Source organism: Oenanthe melanoleuca, chromosome 1A (genome assembly GCF_029582105.1).
Source record: "Oenanthe melanoleuca isolate GR-GAL-2019-014 chromosome 1A, OMel1.0, whole genome shotgun sequence".
NCBI lineage: Eukaryota > Metazoa > Chordata > Aves > Passeriformes > Muscicapidae > Oenanthe > Oenanthe melanoleuca.
This window is the reverse complement of record NC_079334.1, coordinates 32,637,208-32,661,746: the sequence shown is the minus strand read 5'-3', so window position 1 is coordinate 32,661,746 and position 24,539 is coordinate 32,637,208. Positions and strand designations below refer to the sequence as shown.

The 24,539-nt window shown below is 36.0% G+C and overlaps 1 protein-coding gene across 3 annotated transcripts in view; it reads right to left on the bottom strand.

Annotated features, from left to right (window-relative positions):
• PPFIA2 (PTPRF interacting protein alpha 2) overlaps positions 1 to 24,539 on the bottom strand; it is a 270,133-nt gene that overhangs the window by 13,477 nt on the left and 232,117 nt on the right. For all 3 annotated transcript variants that reach the window (XM_056481941.1, XM_056481942.1, XM_056481943.1), the window contains 4 exons: positions 20,933 to 21,026; positions 5,518 to 5,599; positions 2,319 to 2,519; positions 603 to 665 (listed from right to left, as the gene is read on the bottom strand). In XM_056481941.1, coding sequence (XP_056337916.1) covers positions 603 to 665; positions 2,319 to 2,519; positions 5,518 to 5,599; positions 20,933 to 21,026 — 440 coding nt within the window. The remainder of the gene's footprint in view (positions 1 to 602; positions 666 to 2,318; positions 2,520 to 5,517; positions 5,600 to 20,932; positions 21,027 to 24,539) is intronic.

The window sequence follows — 24,539 nt, the reverse complement described above, 5'->3', positions numbered from 1 at the left end:
TGTTTTATAAGCACTTTTGTGGAGTTGTTATGATATTGTGTTAACAACCAAAACCTAAAATAACATATATTCCAAATTAAAAAAAAAAAAAAAAAAAGTCTTACTTTAGTCTTAAGGGAGAGGTTTGACAAAAATCAATAAATAAATGACACTCTCTATGCACCTGAAATCAAAGATCATGAATACCCAAGTGTGGACAAGAAAGACTCAGCATTAATGAAAGTATGGTGTAAATGCTCAATTTTCAAGCCTTTTCTTATTTCTTTCTATGTCAGCAAATACAAAACACCATTTAAGAGGGAGGAGATTACAGGGGAAACGTTGCACCTGTAACCATGACAATTTCATTTCATTAAATGAGGTTTCACACTGGCGCTGAAACTATTATATATTCTAAAAATCCAATACTGGTTCTAGGGTCACAAAATGGCAATACCATTTGTAAATTATTTTGCTGAAAGTTTACATTACTGTTCTTTAAATTCAATTTCATTACTCCCTGCAGCTATCCTACAGAAGACATGGCGCCTGTGTTAAAGCAAGAACAAGCCTGTCCTCTTTTGAGCACTGAAACCATTTGAAGTGGGAGTGGAAGGACTAACCGTTTTAGCTGGAGCAGCAAGGTTTTCCATTTCTTCATGGGTCACCCAAACATTGCCTGAGGGCTACGACAGGGCCCACAGGAAGGCAGGTGGGATCCACATTAGGTAAGCAGTGGTAAAGAAGAAAGGCAGCACCACTGTAAGTTAACAGCGCATCACCATCAGCACAACCACGTTCTCGCCTCTACCGAGCTGCAACTAGAGACAACTTTAGACAACTTGGTTTGTGTCTCTCATTAGTGGCTTCTGAACAGGTGTGATGGAGCATTACAACTAGAACTGATGGATGAAATCCGGCAGAGCACTGCCACAAAGGAAAGAATAATAATTAAAACTGCATTTCATAAACAACTGGCAAATGCAACCTTTGGCTCACAGCTCTGAGCAGAGGTAAGGTTCAATTCCCAAAGATTTTCCAGCCTAAATATTCTACACAAATCACATGCTCATATTATAATCTAAATAATGAATACTTTTAATTCAAACATCATATTGAGTCTTTACTGCTTTACTTTGGTAAAATCCATTACAATTCATAATATTACCATGGTAATGACACACAGAACTGTTTTCAGGGAAGAAAGTATCAGACAGTGAACTACAATATTTAAAGAACATGAGCAACATGAAGATCAAAGGGCAATCAATAACAATATTAATGCTGTTGCCCAGTTGCTTATGTAGCTCAGTGGATCCAGTACCTCACCAAGGTATCTGAATTCTAATTTCAATCAAAAGATTCTTCATACATTTAATGAAGACAATATATTACAAAATATAAATATTATAAACATTATCATTACTATTGCCTTGCTAGTAGAGATCTGAGCTACACTACTTGAGTTACTTCCCTGCCATGTTTGCCATCTGACCAAGCCTCTTCTATGTTAGTCTTCATTGCTTCTTTCTTTGCCATTACCATCAGCATATCTCAGCATTAAAAACTTTCCTTGTGTTATCTTGTTTCTTTTTGTCCTCATCACTTTGGCCTATTTTTCCTGCTTTTTATATATATCACATTCATTCTTACTCTCCCCTATCTATTTCCTTGCTGTTTTGATATATTCCCCTTTCCTTTCAGACTTGTTTCTCTGTGTATCTTTACTTGCTTCCCTCTTTTCTGCCACCACCTTCTCTTCCTTCCTCACTGAAAGCACAGGCTCCACTTCTGCTCTGCAGACACTCCCCTCACACCTCCAATCACTGCTTCTCCTAAAAGCATGAAGAACCCAGAGCCAGCTGACTTATATTAGACAACATTTGAAAGCGTGCAAAAAGGAGGAATGGGAAAAAGACGCAGCCGTGTTCCTACATAACCTCTCCCAACACCCTCCACCCCAAAAAAAGAAATAAAGAAAGAGAACAAACAAACAAAAAGAGAAACACAATCTGATTAGGCTGGTACAGATGATTTGAAGGAAGAAAAAGGCAAAAATAAAGGCAAAATCACAAATAAGGTGCTCCATACTGATTTGGATAACATCAAGGATAATCAAAACAACGACTTTAAAAAAAATACGAATATCTGATAAAAGAAAAACATGAGCAATTAACAATCAAGCAAGAGATGAACAGGTAGTTCTGAGCCTTTATTAGACAGTTCTCACTGATTGTGAAGTGTGTGTTATCATGGAATCACTCTGGTACTACCAGAGTTTCTCTGCAGACTCCTGTAGGGCGAAGTGGAGAAGAAAAAGTTAGCTGAACAGGACTCACTGTTCTGGATGTTGGAGGTGCTGATGGACTCGTCAGTGACACCATCTCCTGGATTGCTAATCGCAGTTTTAGGCGATGAAGAGGATTGCTGATTCCAATTTCTCTTTGAATCTCAGTATCAGACAAAGCAGACATGATAGCTCCACTCTTGACGTTGGCACGGCAGGCAGCGACATACCAGGCTGGCATCCCTAGCCAGAGCTGCCAAGAGAAAGGACATTTCATCCAAAACACTCCTTCATTTCTCAAATGAAATTACAATCATAGAATAGCTGAGCTGGAAGGGACCCACTGGCATAATTAAATCCAGCTCCTGGCTCTGCACAGAGCAGCCTCAAAGATCACATCATGTGCTAAGAGTGTTGTCCAAAAGCTTCTTAAATTCTGTCAGACTTGGTGTCATGACCACTAATAATCGATTAATTAATGACCAAGATTAAATAAGTCATTGTCAGGACACCTATCAGTCTGAATAAGCACGGTAACACACACAAATTAGTATGAACCTCATAGTCTTTAATAAAACAATATTGTTTCAGAACCTTTGAAATTTCCACAATTTCATGTGAATTCCTTTTACTTTTACTGTAATCAGAACTTTAAAGCAAGGTATGCTTTGAGTTATTTTTAGAGCTGTCCCCATCCCCTGGGCTACTCCTTTCTCAGGTTTTTAATGACCAAGTACTGGCACAAGTCGGTGTTACTGCCTATCTGATAATCTTATGTACAGAAAATCATCTAGGAGGAATTAATTTCACTTTTGTACTAAAATGGCTTTCTCTATTTTAACATGGTGTACTCAAGAGGCACAATCTTACATTTCTCAGCTTTTATTTTCTGAGTAGAAATTAACCAAGCTTAGTTCAAATAATCAACCTATCAGGGACAGACTTTACAGTAAATTTGGGAACAGTCTAGTATGGTGTCACATCCCAGCTAGGAAAACTGGTTAGAAGGTGCAGCAAAATGTGAGCACAGCTCCATCACTTATGGATTTAGAAGATATGCACTTATATGCTTGTCCTCTCCTTATGTTAGTCTTACTAGCCCAGGCCAGCAACAGCCCCTTCCTTCACAATTTATTCTTTCCTTGTAAGAGGACCTACTGAGTGGGAATTATTCTTGTTTTTCTCAGCTTTCTCATTTTATGCTGCCTCATTAATATGACTGTCAGTGTGTACAGCTTTTTTTTTCCCAAAGGAGGTGATTTCATATCAGGGGTACATATTTGTGAGATTTTTAATCATGGTATGAAGTACATTATGCTTAACAAAGACTGTTAGAACAAACACTGGGAGTTATTCACCCTGCAGAAATAGATTAAATTGTTTGCTGCTCATTAGGTAAATTATTTCTTTAACAAAATAAGTAAATTCTTCAACAAAATAGCTGTCTAGCAGAAAATTATGGTAGATGAACAGCCTCTAAAAAGAGAACACAGAAATCATTCTAGACAGAGATCTCAGATATCAAGATCAATATACTTTTCCAGAATTACTTAAGAAAACACAAAATTCTTAAAATATTTCTCAACTATATCTAAGCTATACACAAACAACAAAATAAAGGCTAATGCTGAAAAGTCCTATAATGTTTGAAAATTTCACAATATACTTCTTAAATTTGAGTCTTTTTCTCCTTTAATATTTACTTTAGTTGAAGTGACACATTTTTCTTTAGGAGAGTATGAAGTGCACACAATGTCCATCTGCTGACTGGATGCCCTGATGCTCACTGAATAAACACACTACTCCTATCCTCATATTTTTTCATCATCAGTATTCAATCTGCACTGGCTACTGCAACATAAACTTCCTTTTGATCCCTCCTGTGCTACTGTCATCATATTCTCCAAGATCTTCATAGATCCTGATTTCTCTATACAGTCCCCCTCTTAGCTGGAAGCATATCCTATCTTTTAGAAAAGAATCAAGAGGAAAAAAAAACATTAGGGCTTGCCAAAAACTGCTTGAAATTGCAGATCACCTTGAAAGACGAGGTATTGGTATTCAGAAATTATAGACCTTTGTATGTTCATGTCTCCAGCAAATCAGCCTTTGCTGTAATACTAAATATTCCTGACTGATATAAATCTGTTTACAGAACTCTTAAAGTCATATAAAAAAGTAAAGTAGTGGCCAAATTAAGGATTTTCCCATATTAACAGAGATTTTTTGGGAATGAGGATGTAAGCCTATTTTCCAAGGTCATATACAAATGCTTGTACTGACTTTCTGCAGTTTTCATTTCATCTTTTTCATTAGCAATTAGCAATTCCAATGTGAAGCAAAAATTTTGTGGATATTAGCTGCTTTCATTTCTTGCCTTTCATTTATTTACTAGCATATTTCTGTCAAAGGTTTGGAGAGGGATCTTTTTTTTCTGTTGAAGAGAAAAGCTTTACAAGGTCTAACTGTTGATCGATGGATGATAGCTACAGCATGAATAGGTAGAGATGCTTGGAATAAGACACTTGTTCTTTGAGCCAACAAAGAGTTTGTGTCTGCACTGAAGTGCTACAGCCTTGCCATGGAAAAGTGACTTTGGATTTGTATAAGAACATTCTTACTTTCTGCCTTCTCCCCTCAGCATGTATGGAAGTGGCTTTTGAGTAGTTCCTTCACCTAAAACATTCATTGATTGCTTTGTCAAAATTGATGACAGCTCTGCTGAATAGTTTTTATTCTTGATTTCCAAAACCCATTCCTTTAGGTCCTCCAAATAAAGGACAGCTCTCTGCACATTGTATTCCAGATGTGAAGGCACTGCCTGTCAAATCAGAGAGATTTCAACCTGGGTCTCCCGCACTGCAGGTGAAAATGGTGAGACGAACAATTCTTTTCCTGTTATGTTTTTAAAATGCAGAAAGCTACAAATTATTTTCATTTACTTAAAATTAGTACATCATTCTACATAAAATATCTGTGGAGTTTCTAGACATTTAGACACTGAGTAATACAAAGATTTTAGATTCATGTGCATTTCTGGTCCTCATCCCGCTGTGTAATTTTGTTTTACCTTAGTCAGCTCTAGTCTGTAATTTACAGCATCCAGTGTAAAAACCTACGTAGTGCTGACAGCACAGTGCACAGGGGGAAAGGAAGAGGCTGTAGCAGTCTCTTTGAAGATTTATAAGGACAGATACACAGAAGCAGTCTACAAATGTGACTCACTTTTTCAAGTTATGGCCAACGCTTACCTCCAGCCAGGCCACCACCGTTGGCCCGTCCCACTGGGCAAAAGGCAAACCTTTTCTCCGAGCCTCTTCCAGAAGTTCATGTCTAAAAATGGATCAAGAAATGGTAAATGTGTGGAGCTATGTGTTGGGACAAAAAGATGCAACTCTGCCTTTTTGTGAAGGGTAATAACAGTGAAGCACAATGACAGGCATAGAAAAAGCACAGAACACACCAGTTAACAATACAGCTCTTTCTCCTGTTTAGTGTACTCTCAATCTATTCCAAATTCTTCAGTTTTTCTGACAGCCTTTTAAACATCTAACATACAAAAGGAGAGGTTTCTGTCTCTTCTTTTGCCAAAGCAATAAAAAAGTCAGCATGCTCTATAATAAAGGGGTATCAAAACAGACATTGGTGAAGAGAAAATTGAGGGACTCCTCCTGAGACTGACTTAGCTCTGGTCTGGTAATGACTCATTAAGGCCCAAAAGTGGCAACTTCTAGACATGAACTAAGCATGGATGTAATGCAGCTGGATCTGAGAGGTGTCTGTGTTTGAAACACTAAGCCAGCTGCATCAGTTGTGCACAATTCTAGGGTCTGTGGAGTACAGCTATTCTGTACCTTAAATATGCCATCTGGGGCTACTTAAGAGTTCATTGTATCTCTAGTGGTTCCATATTTGGATTTTTTTAAAATTATTGATTATATACAAAAGAATTCTATGTGGTTTACTGATGTATATATTTTTTAATTATAGAATTGATGTGATTTCTCAATTTTATACATATACATAGATGTCTCTCTATTGAGTTGATCAAATACCAACCCAGCTCCTGTATCTGCAGTTTTTCTGGACTACAACTGGTGTATATGTAAAACATAATTCTCAAAGTTTAATCCATACTTTTAATATGGCTGTATTAAATATTTGGTATAGTTACATATAAACTAGTCAGCTAGACTACCAGGAAAATTCTCTATATTAAAAACATTCAGCTATTTCACCAGACATTTCCACTGAGGTGAGGGTATACAAAAAGCAGTCCTTCAAATGCCTTTTTTTTCTGGTATTTAACAACATGTTTTCAGCTGCCTCCTCCTGAGTGAAACACAAAAGAAAGCTTTCTGCAACAAGCCATAGTGAAAAACAAATTAGACAAGGACTATGCTAATGTAGTATTAGATTTGCTTATATTCCCAAGTAACAAGAAAATATCAGAATTATGGCTTCAGTTTTTTTTCTCTCCTCCTTTATTACTACAGCCTTTGTAGTTCAGTTATCCCTTGACAATTCATCACTGCCTTAGCAGCCTTTCAAATGTATGTACTACAAAATCACAGCAGATAAAAGCAATGGAGTGATCCAAAGGAGCAGTCCTTTGGGGATTTTTGCATTGCCAAGGGGCCACACTGAGAGAATGTGGCTTTAGAAGGAAATGGAACTCAAATAAGATTTTGCATACAGGTTTAAATCCCTGGCTGTGAATATTTATAGAAAGAAAGCTGCTTTATTTCTGAGTTTATACTGTAGTTATATGTAGCATTGCAAATAGTTGGCATCAGTACTGAAGTTGATCTAGCTTCTCCTCCCACACAGCCTTTGCAGGATGCCTTTCCATTGTCACTTGGATATCCCAAGACACTGTAGAGCTACCCTTGATTTCTTTGAAAGCATAACCCTCAGTAAAACAAGAATTTGCTTTCTGGGTACATGAATACCAAGTTACCTTCAGCAGCTGATGGGGATGCAGGAATGCCTTATTCCCAGGGAGACAAGCAGTGAATGAAAGCTACACCTGTCTGCCTGGGAGAGCAGAATCAAGGCATGGCCAGACTTGGCCACATCCCAGCTACCTGTGGATGATGTATTTGGGCTGCAGCCTTCCCTCAGGGTTGGTTCTGCAGGTGCTGCAGTGGTGCTGTACCTCCCTCAGATGCTACAACAGGGCTGCAGGACTGGGTCTGAGAGCTGGCATGGCCCTCCCTAGGGAGAGGCAAGCCTTCAGGAATGCCCCTGCCTCACCTCTCCACTTTTGGTGTCCCATGGCAGAGCATGGACTGCACAAAGCCCTGCACAATGTGCTCCTTCCCCACAACCTGCCCAAGCCTGGGGGAAACAGCCCCTTCAGCAGCTGGGAGTCCCATGGAGACACCATCCCTGGAAGAACCTGATCCCAGAGTTTGCTTCACCTGGGCTATTCTCTTCAATTATCCCAGCTGAAAGAGCAGGGCTGGCTAACATGCTAAGTAGAAAAGGAGGTAATGGCTTTGAGGGTCTCTGGCCTTCCCTGCTCCTGTTGGTCTCCTGCTCCAAACAGGAGAGCAGCAGCACCTGGACTATGAGGAGGTGGGCAGGAAGTCTTGTCCCCTTGGATTTGGTGTTAAAGCTCTGGGTGGCTTCAGCAACTGAGATGCCTGAAGAAGAGGCATTGGCACTTTAAGGTCTCTTTGGAATTTTGTGGCATATTTCTGGGGAGTCTTCTGTGACTTTGCAACTTTTGTACTGAGGCTTGGTGTGGAGGTTTAGAATTATTCCAGTGATTCTGAAACCAGTGCATTCTCCCAGAGTGGAAAAGCACTTCTGTTACTTCAGAGACACTCTGGCTCACAGAGCTAAGGGAAAACAGAGCTGTGGTTATTGATTCAGTCTGAAGAAAATGGAGCCAGGCCAGAAATGAGATGCCATAAATATGTGTGTGTGTATATATATATATATGTGCACTATAGCCAAAGACTTAAGTGTGATAAATGTAATCCAAATGGTCTTTGGATGTAGAAGAAAATTGCTCTGAGTTTAAAATATTTCTAGCATAAAGTTAAAAATCCTGCACTTGGACATGCACGTGAAATATAGCCATCATAAGGGTTGTGCCTCACTCACTGATACAGAAAAATAGTAAAAGGACTTTTCTAATATTTTATTCCCTTAAGAAGAATTTAATGCTTCAAAACTTATAATTCCTTCCTCAGATGATTCTTATAAAAAGCACTGCAATATTAAAGTTTATTGAAATTATAATTTACCTTTGGAATATTAGTCTTTGACTGCTACTTAATACAAACTGGGAGATCTGTAAAACCTGAACCTTCAATTTATAAGCCAAAACTAAACCCAGAATTTCTTTTTTGACTAAGAGATATATTCTTTAGTTGAGAGTCAGTGAAAACTCCAATGAATGTTGTGTTTTGGGGTTTCTTTGGTAATAGGAATTAGTATAATAGAAAAAAAATCCACTCTTTCATTAAGTTAAAAGTATCATCTAGGAAAAAATATACACTGTTTCGACCAATTATGCAAATCACCTGGGAAACTAATCCAGTGACCTGCCTGCTTTGGAATAGAAAACAGTATTTTAGAATGGACAGGATGCTGTCTACAGTTATGTCTACGAATGGGATAGTTACTGGCTTCCTGAAAACAGAACTCCAAAGCAAAATCTTGGTAACCACAGTTCAGTTTTCCTTGCAAAAACATACAATTGATCACAGGAGGAAGAAGAGACAAATGCCCCAGAGCTTATCACTCCCTCTTCCCTTCACTACAAATACAGGACTTGGGGGATCATGAAAAGCATTATACAGCCAGTCTAATTTAGAAGGTTCTTTGCAGGGGAACTGGGGATTTTCCCCTCCTCAGACTAAGTCAGAAGAATCCTAAATGTTACAATGTGCCCATGTGGCATTGGCAAGGAGGAAGGGAATTAAAATGCAATTATTTCCATGCTTCTCAGGTTTTTGGCAGCGTATGAAAACAAGCTGATAAGGAAACATTGACATTAATTAGGCATTACTAGAAATGCCATTATTTTGCAGATAGGGCTTTAAACCACTTACTACCATAGGAATGAATTCCAAATTAAAGCCATTTCTTTAAAGATAACATTATTACTGCTAAAGAACAAAATGGTCTTCTTGGAGATATGGTAGTAACTGGAATACACTATTTAAAATATATCATTACTTTGAGCCTTGTTTTGTAAGGTCTGGAAATTTAATGAACATCAACTGTTTAACATCCATCCAAATTTGAGAAATACTTTTATTTGTGTATTTTAGGGAGTGCCCCATAAAGCTTTTTTCATATTTTTATCAAAGACTGTAAGCAATGGAAGCAATATGAAGGCAGAAATAATGAGTGAAATTATCTTACTACCCTGCAAATCTGCTTCATATATATTCTTCTCTTGCACCAGGGAAATTCTAGCTCTGTATCAGCAGCTGCCATCAATTCATTGCATAAAGCCCAATTAACTTTATTAAAAATATTAATAATCTTTAAATAGAATTTGTGTAGGAAGTTAATGCTATCTTGACTTAAAGTGTGTCATTCAGTGGCATTTAATTTTCTTCATGAAGACAAGGCTGCCCCCCATGAAGCAAACAAGCAATGACAGCTCAGGATTTCTAACACACATGATGCAAACACTGTGCAATACACGACGGTCTTGATGAAACATAAACAATATTTCAACACAGATCTTCATATTTCTGCAAGTAAGAGGATTTACTCTGAAATCTAATAGGGTTCACATGAAAAGACCTCAGGGATATTATACTGCACAAAATATAAAATGCCTCTTAATTAAAACATAATCATAAATGTGAGATGAATTGAAAAGAAGGCACAGTGAAGTCAAGAGCCAGATCATGTTTGTAAAACACAAGCAGAATTGATTTAACAATTCTGCTAATGGGTAATTTGGATTGTGAAATGGCCTTTAGTCACAGACATTTTCTCAAACAGAAAACAGATTGAAGTTTTTACCTAGCAGATCCTCTGATTATGAACTGACATTATTATGATTATTATTATCACCAATATTAAAATGTTTCATTTACAACAAAGTACTGTATATGTGATGGGTTTCTAGAAGAGAACCAGACAGAACAGACAGACCAAATATACTGCAAATATACAATTATCTGAGTAATCCTATGATTTCAAGGTAAGATTAAACACATCTGCCACTTGAAATCTAATATACGTTCAAAGTATTAAAAAGCCAGGAGAGAGGATTTCTAATGAATTAAACTGGAATTGGATTTTATCCTTTCTATTATCATTTGTTAAATATTTAAGACATCCAGAATCCTGTAACTCCTGTAGCTCTTATTTTTGCATGAAAAAATAAGAGTTGAATTTGTACAAGTTAATTATATCTAATAAAAACAACAAGTTACATTTTATATAAATATATGTTCTGCAAGACTATAAATGGATTTAAAGTAGGAAGTGGAGTGGGAGGTTGGGGAGAGACTCAAGACTTCATATTGCCACACAATGCAGCTTTAGTTTAATCTGAAAGGATCCAACTGACTTAAAGACTGCACTAATTAAAAACTATGCTGGATCCTGTTTGAACTTTGACACTTAAGTGATCTGGATTTTAAATGATTTGAAGCCCTTATTCTCCTTTCTGATACCAAATATCAGGTCAGGCTGGAAATTCAATTTCCAATGTTTTACAAAATGTTTTGTATTCAACTTTAAGGAGTTTGCAGAAAAAAAAAAAAAGACTGGAATACAGAAATGAAGATGCAACTAATAAACAGAATGTTTTTAAATCTATAAAATAAGGAAGTATAAATTCCAAAGTATCCCAGATAACACAGAGTAACAGTGCTGTGGGTATTCCATGTTAGGTGTACATTTTAGCTGTGTGCAAACTGAAGGGCACCATTCTTTTTTTCTGAAGATACTTGTTCAGCTAAGTGAAGCACATTCAGGAATGGTTAAGACAGACCCTGATAAATAGAGCTTCAGAGGGCTAGTGTTAAAAGCCAAATAAAAGAGCTGTGAAATAAGGAAACTTGTATAATACACAGTCTTGCAATCTTGTGTGTATTGTACTACATTAGAGACCCTTGATGTTCCCAGGCTGATCAAATGTGATCAAATCTATTTTTATAAAGCAATTTCATAATCACATATTCTAAATTATTGTGGTAACCTTTCTTCTCTAAGTTTTGTACCCTTTCACCTCCTGAAATTTTCTCCTTAAGTCTGAAAATTCTCATTCAGGAAGAAATAGCATTTCCAGAATACATCAAAGAGATGAAGATTTTAAACTTGATATCCAGTTAACAACTACAAAAACCAAAACAAACAAGAAAATGAACTGATGAAAAAGAAAACAGTAAAATTATATGCACAAATAAAATATTTTTGCATATATGTTTGCTTTGAAACAGCATGAGGGTTCAAACAGAAAAAAAAATTGTACTCTGTGAGTCTTTTGTGATTTAATTAAACAGAATTTATGTCTTGACAGCATTTGTTCAACTCATAATTTTTCCACTGATATAAACTTTCAAATATCTTTGTGATTCTTTAGACCTCCCAAAATGTGCTTATTTTTAAAAAAATGCCAGAAGTTATCTCCAAGTAGTTATTTTAATTTTGTCAAGCACTTCAGGAGCAAGTCTTGACCTAAACTGGTGCATGTTTTTCAAGATTTAGTGTTATTCTGAATACTTTGAAAGCTTTCAATTTTTTGCATGGATTCAGTTTCAGTTTTCTGCATGGATTTGTGACATAAGATTCACGGAAAAACAAAAAAAGTAGGAATAAAACATAGAAAATAAACATGGTGCTGAAGTTTAATATGTTCAGCAGCCATGGCATTTTAACTTACCCAGATATGCTTTTCATGAGATGAAGAGAGATGAATGGAAAAAAAGCACATAAATGTTAATGAACATATAATAGTCCATAAAAAAAAATAAGTAGTATGATAGATAAAATAATATTACCATTATAACTACAGAAATCTCTGTAACTGATCTTTCAATGATCTAGAAAACTTAAGTGCTCTTTTGAGGAACAGATGAAACTGTCAAAATGAGATTTTCATTAAACTCATGTTGGCTATTTATTAGGTACCAGTCAGCACAGCACATCTTCCATCTACAATACATACTCATGCCCAAGATCTGCAAACACACTGAATGTGGAGCTTATTTTCAAATCAAAGCTTTTTGCTTAGATTTGAATAATTTTATAAAGGTTTTTGTGTAACCCCAAAAATCTTGAAAATCCCAAACCTGTGGATTTAACCAAATTAACACAGATTCACAGTAAAACTGAGTGGACTACATACCAAGGTTTACTTTTATATGTGCACTTTAATATGATTTTAGAAAAAGATCTCATAGTAATTATAAACGACCTAGAATTGGTTGGAAATTTGGTTTGGTTTTTGTTTGTTTGTTTTTAATGTGCAGAATTCACGTACATAAGTGACTAACATTTTCAATGGCTATTTATTCCTGGAAGTATTTAAATTTCAGCAGTCATACTAACACTGGATCAGTAGCAACACTGGTATGAATGATTTGTCCTCTAGGTAACCTATTCTAGCCAATAAAATAGGTACAGTATATGGAGGAGAAAGTAGGATGTCATTGCTAATAATAAACTTTCTACATCATCCATTAATTGCCATCATAAAAAAAAGAAAATTATAGGCCTGAATGAAGCCCAGACACCTCAAAATATTACATTTCTATTAACAAATTACTTACAGAGATCTAGAAATGCTTGATAGATATAGCTGTAATAAACATGAGATGAAAAACCTTTGCTGTGATTAACTAAGAAGAGGTTGCAGACATTTCAGTCAGTTCAGAAGGGCTTTGAGGACTTAAATTTTGTTTTCTTGTGTGCAAGATCAGCAGAACAGCTGGGAGAGAGGAGGGAAAGTGCCACACAGAAAAGTAGATGGAAACAAACGACAAATTTATACACAGAAAGTTTAAGACAGGGATATTAAGGAAGGGAATGACCACAAAGGTATGCAATATAGGTAAAGTTCTAGAGAACTATTAAAACACCTACCAATCTGATGGAAGTAGCACTAGAATTGAGTATGCATTCATGATTAATTCTCATTGTATACTGAGCTAATTGCTTCTAATTTCACCTTTGCTGAAAAAGCTTTTAATTTTGAACCTTTTGGAGGATATTGAACCAGAACTGCTATTTGTTACATTTTCCACTGAGTTCTCCTTTGGGTATGAGGAGAGAGAAACTGGGCGATTGATTGGAATGCCAGTAATTTTCTTGTACTTTTAATGAGCTGGCAGTTTGCAGTCACTTGGAGACAATTCAGGGGAACTGAAGGTCATGACAGGAGCAGAGGATCAAGGGACATTCCATCACTTCCCGAGCATCTTATATAATAATAATTATATAATAATAAAATATAGCAGGGAAAAATGGATCTTTAATTCTAGGTTTTACCTTTAGAGTATTTTTATGGTTTGGTGTTTTTTTTTTTTTTTGTCGTGAGACAACAAATTTATCACCATTTTATTACATTTTCCTTAGATATATATTAACAAAAAAGTTGTGTAGAATTGTTTTACTCTGCTGTGTTTTACCCATTCTTCCTTTAAATTCTAATTCTACAGTTAATCTGATGGGGTACTTACATCTGCTGGAGAGAGTTGTTTAGAAAGCCAGCTGCATGCATCAGGGTATAAGCTTATATTTATCCTGAAGTTCCAAATTGCAATGGATAGACTTATATATGTAGATAAGATAGGGACTAGAGCCTTAGGGGCTTATGTTTGATTAAAAATTTGCAATTTTCTGATACGAATATTTTTTATCTTTTATGAGGAAGAGGATTTTAAAAACTTGGCAAAGGATAAAAATATTAATTTTTTAAAAAAAGTATTATTTTTAAAATAAAATATTTTCAAAATATGAGTTAGATATAGAATAAAATATGTTGTATCATCTTTTCCATCATCAGAATAATCTAAGTAAGGTTCAATAATCCTCTGAAAATAAATACCTATTTATCTTTACATTTGTAATTCTAAAAAGGCTGCAAGCATCAATGTAAGAGCAAGACATATCTTAATACTGCAAAAGCTTTGACTGACTAATGATTTGAAAGTGTTCCAGTTAAAATATTTGCTAAAGGAATTAAGTCTAAAAATAAAGTTCATCTTTATGTGTCTCTAAGACTAGACACTGATCCAACCAAGAGAAAACCACACTGCACACAGCAGGCAATCCTAAACTGCAAATCAGGACACTGAACAGCTCTCCTTCCTTCACCAGAATGAGAAAACAAAAACACATTTTGCTAGAAAGAGAGGAAAAAACCGAAAGATCAGTCTAAAGGCTACTAATAACATCAGGGAGTTTTTCATAGATGAGGTAGGAAGGAATGAAATTAAATGCAGATCTTGAATTTTCCTAAAGATTCAGAAAATAAAAGACTGGGGATAAAACAGACATATTCTTAAGAGCTACATCAAAAAAAAAGTATATGTTTAAGATATAGTGGTGTTTAATAAGCATTAAGTATATAGGAACATTAGGTGGATGGCACAGAGAAACACCCTAATTAATCCAACTGGATTAATTTTTCTAAAATGTATGCAATTAAAAAAATCACTAGAAACAGCTATTTGCATTTTACAGAGGACAGAAATTATTTGTAGTCACAAACACACTACCTCAAATTCTAATTGCACTTGCACACATGAAACCTAATTAATTAACCTAATTAAACAGGCATCATGTGGATTCAAAAGCAATTACATGATAACTGCAGTGTTTCAAACAAAATCGTCCACAATATTTCACAGAATAGCCTACTTAAATATTTTTTTCAAGTTGCCTGTTGACAGAGATCTAAAACTTGGATATGCCCACTAAAAAAATGAAGGTCTCTTTATCTAATGAACTTATCAACATTTATCATTTCTTTTTCCCCTAAGTAGAAAGAAAGAAGAGTCAATCCAACATGCTCTTTGTTCATATGATGTCCCTGTTGTTTAACTTGTACATCACAGTGCTCAGCTGAGACTTAACAGCATTGCAATTCTCTCTGCAGAGTTAATTATAAAGCTATGAATACTAAGAATTTCTTTTTACACCATAATTTTATGTATGAGAATTGCTGAGATCTTGATTTTACAAGTGTGTATTCATGTATGTAAGCACACATATGTCTCCTGGCACGTCAAGGCTACTCTGCAATGCACTTGAGGCCAGGAAGATGTATCTAGCAAACAAAAACCTGTAGCTGTTGAGTAATTCTCCCCAAAAATAGGTTCTTGGCAAAGAACGACTTACTTCTATTTTCCTTGGAAAATATAAACCTCACATCTTTAGTTTGTTTGGGGAATATGGAACTAATAGATTCTTGTCCAGAGTCAAATCAAACAAAACTGAAGAATAAAATGAGGCTAAAGCACTGCTCTTTACTCATATTAATAAACTGGGGGATTTATCAGCTACTGGACTCAGGTCCTGCCATCATGATCCAGACGAGCTGGCTTGCATGTGAATTCTTTCTCAGGGATTTTTTGTACAAAATATACAATTATAAAATAATTTGTCTTTGGGAATGCTGCAGAAGGGATGGCACAAGCCAATCTCCCACTGCAGTAGCAGCATGCACAAGGTCAAATCCACCTCCAAGTGGCAATCTAGGACTACAGAGCACATCAAGGTCTCCCAAACCTTGCCTTATGGCAGTGCCTTACAGGGGACACTATCAGCACATCCTGTGAAATGTCAGTGACTATGACCAATTATCACACACCCTTATTACAAGCAACAAATGACATGTATAGGTCTTGTATTTCTCCAGAGAGACACTTATGTGCTGCTGCTTTGCATATTGCTGCAGATCAAACCAAACACTGCATTTAAGAAGTCTTCCTGGCCCTTGCAGCCATACCACACTGTACAAAGCAAGACTCTTTAGAGCTGTACTTGCCACCAGTGAAGCTTTTAGGTAAGGGCAATTTGACATCATTCCTGAGCAAAACCGTGGATAAGGAGAAAACAATTGATGTTCATTCGGATAGTTATAGCAAAAAAGGGAAGTAAACACAACTCTATTTGTTGATAAAATTTGCATAAAGGGCTCCTTGTATGGCATTTTAGTGAAAAAGACAGTAAAACATTTACACAGCTTCTCTGAAGTGCCTTAATTTGTTACCTGAGATGAGGTCAGTAGAGATATGCTTTTTTAAGGGGAACACAGTGGTTTTTTAAGCCACAGTGTTATCTACTATTTTTGTGATGTATGGATTGTCTTGTGGGACACACAAGATCAACTGATCAACTTCTGTTCCAGAGGACACTATGCCTCTATGTGAACCTTTCAGGAACCTTTACAAGTTGCAATAGAACCCGGACTGACCTGAACTTCCTGTGCTGGGTCCTGGCTTGGGCTGTCATGACAACCCTGTGTAAATGCCAAGGCCAAGTCATTGTGCACAGTTTGCACAACACCTACAAAGGATGACATCATGAACATACGAGATGGTGTCTGCACAGTCAAAGAGAATGACAGAGAATGGCAACTGAACTGCAAAATTCAGAATTGCAAATTAGGTACACAGTTTTCAGAGGGAGACTGGTTAATCACTAGGGAAAAATGTACTAAGAGAAAAGCTCCATTCTTCATTTTCTGATGGGTGCCTTCTGGAGACTGTACCTTAATCAAAAGTTATGGTTTAGAGGAGTGCAAACTATTTAAATCGTTGGGGGGTTTGAGCGAATATAACTGTGGCAGACAGTATCTGGCCATTAATAATTCTAGTCCTAAACCCTGAGTTTTCTTGATTAGGCAAATAGGCTCTGAAAGTTCAGGCAAAAGGTAGAAGCTTCTATAGACAAAACATCACCACATTTTATATAGAAAAAGTTAAGTGAAATACAAAGTCTAGTTTAAATAATAAAAATTAAGCACCTATGCAGCCCAACATCATTTAATTTCACAAAACAATGATTAACACCCTAAATGCTTTAAATACCCCTTACCCTCATCTTTTGTTTCCTAGAACTGCTCAATTTATAAATAGGAAGACCTAAAAAGTTTCAGTATTAACCAGAACTGTCATTTATTTAATGTCTGAGAGTAAACATCTATGGATGAGTCAGGCAACTTAAATTCATCTTTTCAGCTTATAAGAGATGTTTGGTATAATTTAAACATTCTACACAGCTTCCTTAATTTCTCTTTGATGCCTTAGGAGTAAGACTTGTTCCTAATACATCTACTGTAATAACCAAATTTTGGATGAATAGAGACTCTTTTGGAAGTTCATAAATGTCTAACATATCATTGAGACAAACCGTTAATTACATTTTAATGATGTCTAAGCAGTCAATTGAAACTGAAAAAAATTTTACATCTAAATAGCATCTTCTAAACAAGAAGCAGGGAAACCTTGAAATTTTGGTTAATGACACTATAATCACCAGAGAGTGAACTGATCTCCAGAATTACCATATTAGAATCAGAAATACAGCATTGTAAGTATTTCTCAGTTAAGAGGTATCATGGACATAATTTTAACAGTTATCTGTCCTTCATAATGACTTCTATCCAAGCTAAATTAAAGCTAATAGTGTCTGGTGAAGATCATGACTACTATCACAGTGATCATATGCAGATCACAGTGATGAACCTGACTGTTTCACAGCAAGAGAGAATCCTTGCTTTCCTGCACCAGAACCACAACTCAGATATTTGCTGAGCTGTTAACAGGACTGAAAGCCATTTCACCTAACTTGCATGTGTCCAAGAGAAACACAATCTCAGTATGTGGTGTTATACCTGTTTTATAGCAAAAAGAATAGTCTCTGGCATCACTGTTTCAAGATTTTTTTGTATTGTTTGGTGTTTTGTTGCAAGGGGTTTCTTTTGGAGGTTGTTTTGTTTTTGTCTGCTTTGGCTTTGGTTTTTATTTCTTAAAGGGACTGACAAAGCCAGCAAAGAAAACTCAGACCTGAAATGTAATACAAGGTAGCACTTCCCAGCTTTAGCCTATCCTTTGCCTATCCTACTGGTGGATTTGGCTCTCTTGGGCTTTTATGTCCTGATCCAAGTCAGTTAGAAATGCTTCCAAGGTGCTCTGCTCTGTGTTCCAGTGGCTGTGCTCACTGTCTCTGCAGGGTTTGTAGAGTGGTTTTGTTCAGTAGGAAAAGAGGAATCAACCACTTGGACTGAAGTCGTGCTGCTATAGATCTTACTGCTACATCATGAGCGAGGAAATGACTCTCAGACTTTTCTTATTAGGTCTTACAAAGACCTCTCCCACACATCCCATCACCATTAATGTCACACAGCATAGTATCCTCATTTACACTACACAGTTCAGCAATCTTGCACCCACTGTGTGTATGGCAAGGCACTTCCAGAGGGAATTAAGCATTGTTAAAAACTGGTACAAAGGAATGTGACCTACTGCAACAATCTTTTCATTTAAATTAATTTCCGTACCGTCTCAATTTAATATTTTCTAAGGTAAAACATGCAAATAAATGACTGATATTCAAGAACCATCTGGACCCAGCCCTGTGCAATGTGCTTTGGGATGATCCTGTTTGAGCAGAGGGGTTGGACCAGATGATCACCTGTGATCCCTTCCAACCTGACCCATTCTGGGATGCTGTGACTGCACTTCTTACAAGGAGGTGCTAATTCTCTCACACACTATTGACAGCTTGGCACCCTAAAGACCACCATAATTCAGTAAAATCTCCTGTATATCTCTAACACTATAGGTTACATTTTTTTCCTATACTATGGATCCTCTAAAACAATATAATATATACATACATACATATATATGTAAACTAGCAATGTATGTTAACATTTCTGCAATTCTGAGGATTCTAAGGTGAGGAATTATGAAGTCAGGTAACCCTAAAAGGAACAGAGGAAAAATTGAATTTCTTCATGAGATAGTTGTAGAACATATACTTTGGATAAATAATATACAGTTCAGACTAACAGAATTTTCATAGTCACAAAGGAAAGATTCCTTCCAGCAGAAGGAAGGACATTTTGATTACATTTAATCCATAAAGAACCAAGGACAGACAGACATAGGAGGAAAAAAGGAAAGATTTGAAAAGCAGAAAGCATGAGATTGTGTGAGATTGGGCAGAAATTTAATAACATATTATCTGCACACCAGTTATTTACAGACCCATAACATGGGAGGGAATCTGTAGATGAAATAGTCATGTCATGTTTGCAGTTGTGTGTGCCAAGTCTTATGTTATTTCACTCAGTTTAAAAAACTAACACAAGAAAATGAACACAATTCATCCCTTCAAAGTGATTTCAATATTCTGGTACATTCAGCCCTCAGAACTGTAAGGTACATTGGGACTTAAAAGAAAAAGGCTGCTGAAAATTAAATTATATTCTTTACAAATGGTAATGGTGGTCTCAAAGATTTAGTCAAAAAAAGCCTGGTAACATAATCTACATCCACATATTTCTAAAAATACTGACTAGTGACAAAAATATATAAGTAAGAAATACAGGGACAAGACTTATCAACTGTAGCATCCCTGTGAATGCTATTGTGAATTTCTTAATTGAATTGAAAACATTTCTTTCAGCTAGCACAGTGACTACTTCTCTAATTGCTAAATCAAGGCTGATTTAAACAGAATGCTTGCATTTTTACATTACATGGATATGTACATTTAAAGTTATATTTCATCAAGCACTTGACAGGAATGTAGTAATTAAAAATATTCAACATAAAAATTTAAAGAGAAGCTCAAACCTTATACCTAGATTCTTTGGATTAGAATTGCAAAAATTCTCTTGAAACTCAGCATAGGAATCTTAAAAGAGTGAAAAACACCTGAAAACCCAGAAAATTTTAAAAATTAGGCTTTCAGAAGCCAAATAATAGCATTGAAGTTAATGGCATGGATGAAAAATAAACCTGTTAATTTAGAGAATGAATTTTCAAAGTAATTTTTAAGAATCATCTTTTTCTCTGACACCCTCTAATTACACTGGAAATGCAATGCTGCCAAGAGGTTTCTTTTGTGTTTGCAGCTTTATTTTATAAGTTTTTCATAGCTCCTGGCAGCTGCTAGGAGTCAGTGTACTGTTTTTACAAGGAGGTGCATGAAAGACAGCATTAAATTATTATATCATTGATGCAAACAAAAAGCTTTTTGCCTGCATTTGCTGACAGGCAAAAAGAAAGTGAAGCTGCTAAGGTTTATGGGGAACCTTTGACATCTAGAAACAGAAATAACACTCTGTTCACTAGATAATACAAAAAAGCTTTTTCACCCTTTTGAAAATCTACATGGGCAGTCATTAAATATGTTGGGTTTTTTAAGAATTGCACAGAAGGCAAAGAGCACAGGATTAATGACAAGATGAAATGGAAAAATGCCTCTATAAACCTGTGTTCTTTCACAAATGAAATAGTACTGTACAATCGTCAGAGTCTGAATATTTTCCCCTGTATTTTATATGCAGCTTTAAAAAAATTTTACACAGGAAAGAAACATCACTGCTAAAATGCCATAGTAGATGGTCTTGCTTCTCATTCCACATTTGAGTAAAACAAAATAAAATACTGATATTTGAATCAAGCTTCAGCCTAAATGTCACATTAAAAATGTACTCACTTTTTCTTTAGTCTTCTGTCCTTTTCTGCTTGTGTTCCAAGTTTTCCTAATCCCAGAGATTCCTGAGCTGCTGCCTCTGTTTCCATGTAACCTCCTGGAAAATAAAACAGACAAAACCCCCACCATATTTTCCCTTCTCTTGCTTCCTTTTGTTCCACTCAACCCTTCAATTCCCCTCCCACCCACCATCATCATCTATATTTGCTTCCTTAAGATGTGACATCTGGTGTTTGTGGAGAACATCTATCACCTGCAGAAGTAAATTCTGACAAGAATTTACAACATGAGAAAGAGTAGTAGAGAGAAAATAAATGTTTTCCCCTCCTTGTGTTTAGCAGAAATGTATGACAAGAGCAGCATTTGTCTATTTTTCTTTGCCTCCTAAGGCTCAGTCTCGTGGTGCTAAGTAAGCAATGTTCTCACCACTTTTTAATCTTAGTTGAGAAACGTACAAATGAAATTGCATTCTCTAGAACTGTCTCTCTACTGTTGCCATAATACAGAATCACCTAATGCAGTAGGTGCTAAAGTCTTCATTTTGCTTTCATAGAGAGTCTTAGATGTCATTATCCCTGCAAACTCCAGAGACAACAGAAAGAATCTGTCAGAGAAGCAAAAAGCCTCCTACATCTCCCTGGAGGTGTCTTGTAGGCACCTAAATCTTGTCAAAGTCAAGGGAATTGAATAACTTACACAGAGTGATGAAGGAAGCTTGCAGTGAGCAAGGATATGTGGACCAAAATAAAATAATTTTATAAACTAAGGGCACTGACACGACTTCCCTAGTGCAGAAGTGGGAAATGGTCTGTCTTCATCCCTGCCCTGGTTCAAGAGCAGGGAGCCTGCTGATGGAGCTCAGTGCAGCCTCCTGCACACTGTGCCCTAACTCACACAGAGGCACTGCAGCACTCCCTGAAGGCTGCCTGCCTCTGTGCTCCAGGTCAGAACAAGGGGAACTGGCACAAGAAAAGAGGCAACAGTGTGGTAAAATGCTGGTGCTTGACTCCATTTGAACGCAGCTATTTCTTATCTCACTGCTAATGGACAGCAAACTGTATAGTGGACACTAACATAATAAAAAAGCAAAAAATAAAATATTTCCATTCTGCTATGTTGATTTTAATAATAAAATAATTCATAAATGTTATGTACTGAAATAGCACCACAGCCTTTTATAAGTCAGATTTACATGCACCTCAAGTGAGAATAAAACCTACTACTGCATCATGTCTATGACAAACTTAGAAAAGCCTAAGTTTAAGCTAAGTCTTTCAAAGCAGGTGCTTTAAACTAACACACCTGCTTGTCTAGACAGATTTCTACTTTATTAAAAGAGGACACTAATTCTGCAAGTCTCACAATGAGAATGATGCAAATGCATCTCACAAATGTAAAAAACACAAATGTGTATCTTTCTTTACTTCATCTGGCTGTCCAAGCCTTATAGAATCTCATTAAATGCTTCTTGCTCACTCTGGATTACATTTTTAATTCAGCAATCAATCAAAATGCCACACCTTTCTTCAGAGAGCAGCTCTCAGTATGCTGGATAGAGATGGGATGAGTGCAGTGCATTGAGGGTTTTTTACAGGTTGGAGAGGAGTTTGGAATAATGCATTTCTCCATTCTCCAAATACATCTGGCTTTTGAATAACTGAGGGTACCTTGTATTGGATGTGGCCATAATAAATGTTTCCTAACAAGCTGACCTCTCCATTTGCCATGGAGATCAGCTTGCTTGGGCACCTCTTAAAATGCCTGGAACATATTATTTGTTTTCAGGTCTAGAATATTTAAAATGTAACATGAGAAGAATACAAAAGTGTCTAATGTGGTGTTTGTCAAGCAAGAGAAGACTGGAATAGAAGGAAAGAAAGAAAAAATGCACTTGAGCTCCCTGCAGCATTCCTTTTTTCTTCTCCAAAAACTTGGAGAAAACTTGAAGAATCTAGAAATTTTGAATCTCAATTCAAGAAAAGATCTCCTAAGTCATGAACTTGTCATGGAACAATAATGCTAAGGGCTTAGCAGAGAAGGTAAAATTATCAAATAATAAAATAACAAAATTCTGGCAAGTTTAGGACTTGAAAAGGAATAATTTCAGGGTTTTGCAAGGAACACAGAGCAAGGAAATATTTTGGGTAATAGCAGAGCTCTTAGTAACTTAGTAATACAAGTCTGTAGGTTTCAATACTGTCTCTTAAATAGGAGTATATAAATATGTGCTTTGGAAGAAAAGGAATTTTCAATATTAAAAAAACATAAGAAGCACGTGCCTATATTAAATTAGAGTGTTTAATTTTAGCAAATAAATTAATTACATTCTTTTATTGATTTTGCAATATAAATTTAGGTTATGAAAGCCATACAAATATTTTATAGGGCTTTAGTGATAGGACTTGCTATATAAATTTCTGTGATGTAGTATCTTACCATGAATAGAACACCTAATTATAAAGCTGCACAGATAACACATCTGTTGTGAAACTGAGTCAAGTACTATCCATGACTGCTCTTTCAAAAATTTCATTGTCCCGGCAACTCAGGATATTCTATGATTCTATAATACTGCCATTGAACGAAAATGACCACTCATTAAATGCTTTTCTTTTGATATGTTAAAAATTAAGATGAGAAAAAAACTACCTGTAATTCAGCTGCTTAATGCCTTTCTAATTTCTGAAAAGTATTTTGCTCCTACCTTTTGATTTGGTAACAGTCTTACCTACCTTCATTTTATACATGCTAATAAAACTAGTTTGCTTAATTAAAATCTGCATTATATCGAAATTTTGCTCTTGAATTAAGGAATGGAAGTCACAAAAAATTCATATAATTGTAAATCACTAATATCGTTTAGCAATTTCATGACCTAGTATGGGGAATTACAAATGGACTTTATAAAATTCTATGCATGTATGATTAATCAAGATGGGTTTAAGGAAACTAGTCCTTGGCCAGATTTCATTGCTCCTGAGATAGTCTTTAAAACTGTTATTTAATTCTTGTTCCACATTCCAAAGAACTCCAGGGAAGTTCAATACATTTATTTCATCCTTCTCCTCTATGTTCCTGACTTAGTGAGAAATTACAGATCTTTGTGCATAAACCATCAGTTTCAATAAAAAGGGTTATATGGAATGCAAATGTGAATTAATAAAGTCTAACTTTAGATGCAGTCTGAAGTTATAAAATTAGCCATCAATGCAGATGGTGGCATACAGGTGTATTTCAAAGAGTCATTTCTAGATTCTCATTTAAAAGACTGAATAAATCAGTTTTATTCTTTCCACAGTGAAAAAAAGAGGGTGGGGGGGAATTCAGATTGCAATTAGAAATTAGGTAGGTACAAATGAAGAATACTCAGTTTTTCAGTTTTACTCTGATACTTTGACCATAGTACTATTTTTTTTAAAATTCTGTACTGTTTTAGCAATGGGTTTGTTAGTTGTGATAAGGACACATTGTAATAAAAGTGTAGGGTTTTAATTTCTGGCTTATGCTTGCTGCTTAAGTGTTTACTGCAAGGCCTTAAAATTCTTTTACAAGTGTGACATGGTCACCATGGCAGTAAAATTTAGTGCCACACAAATTTGCATTATGTTAC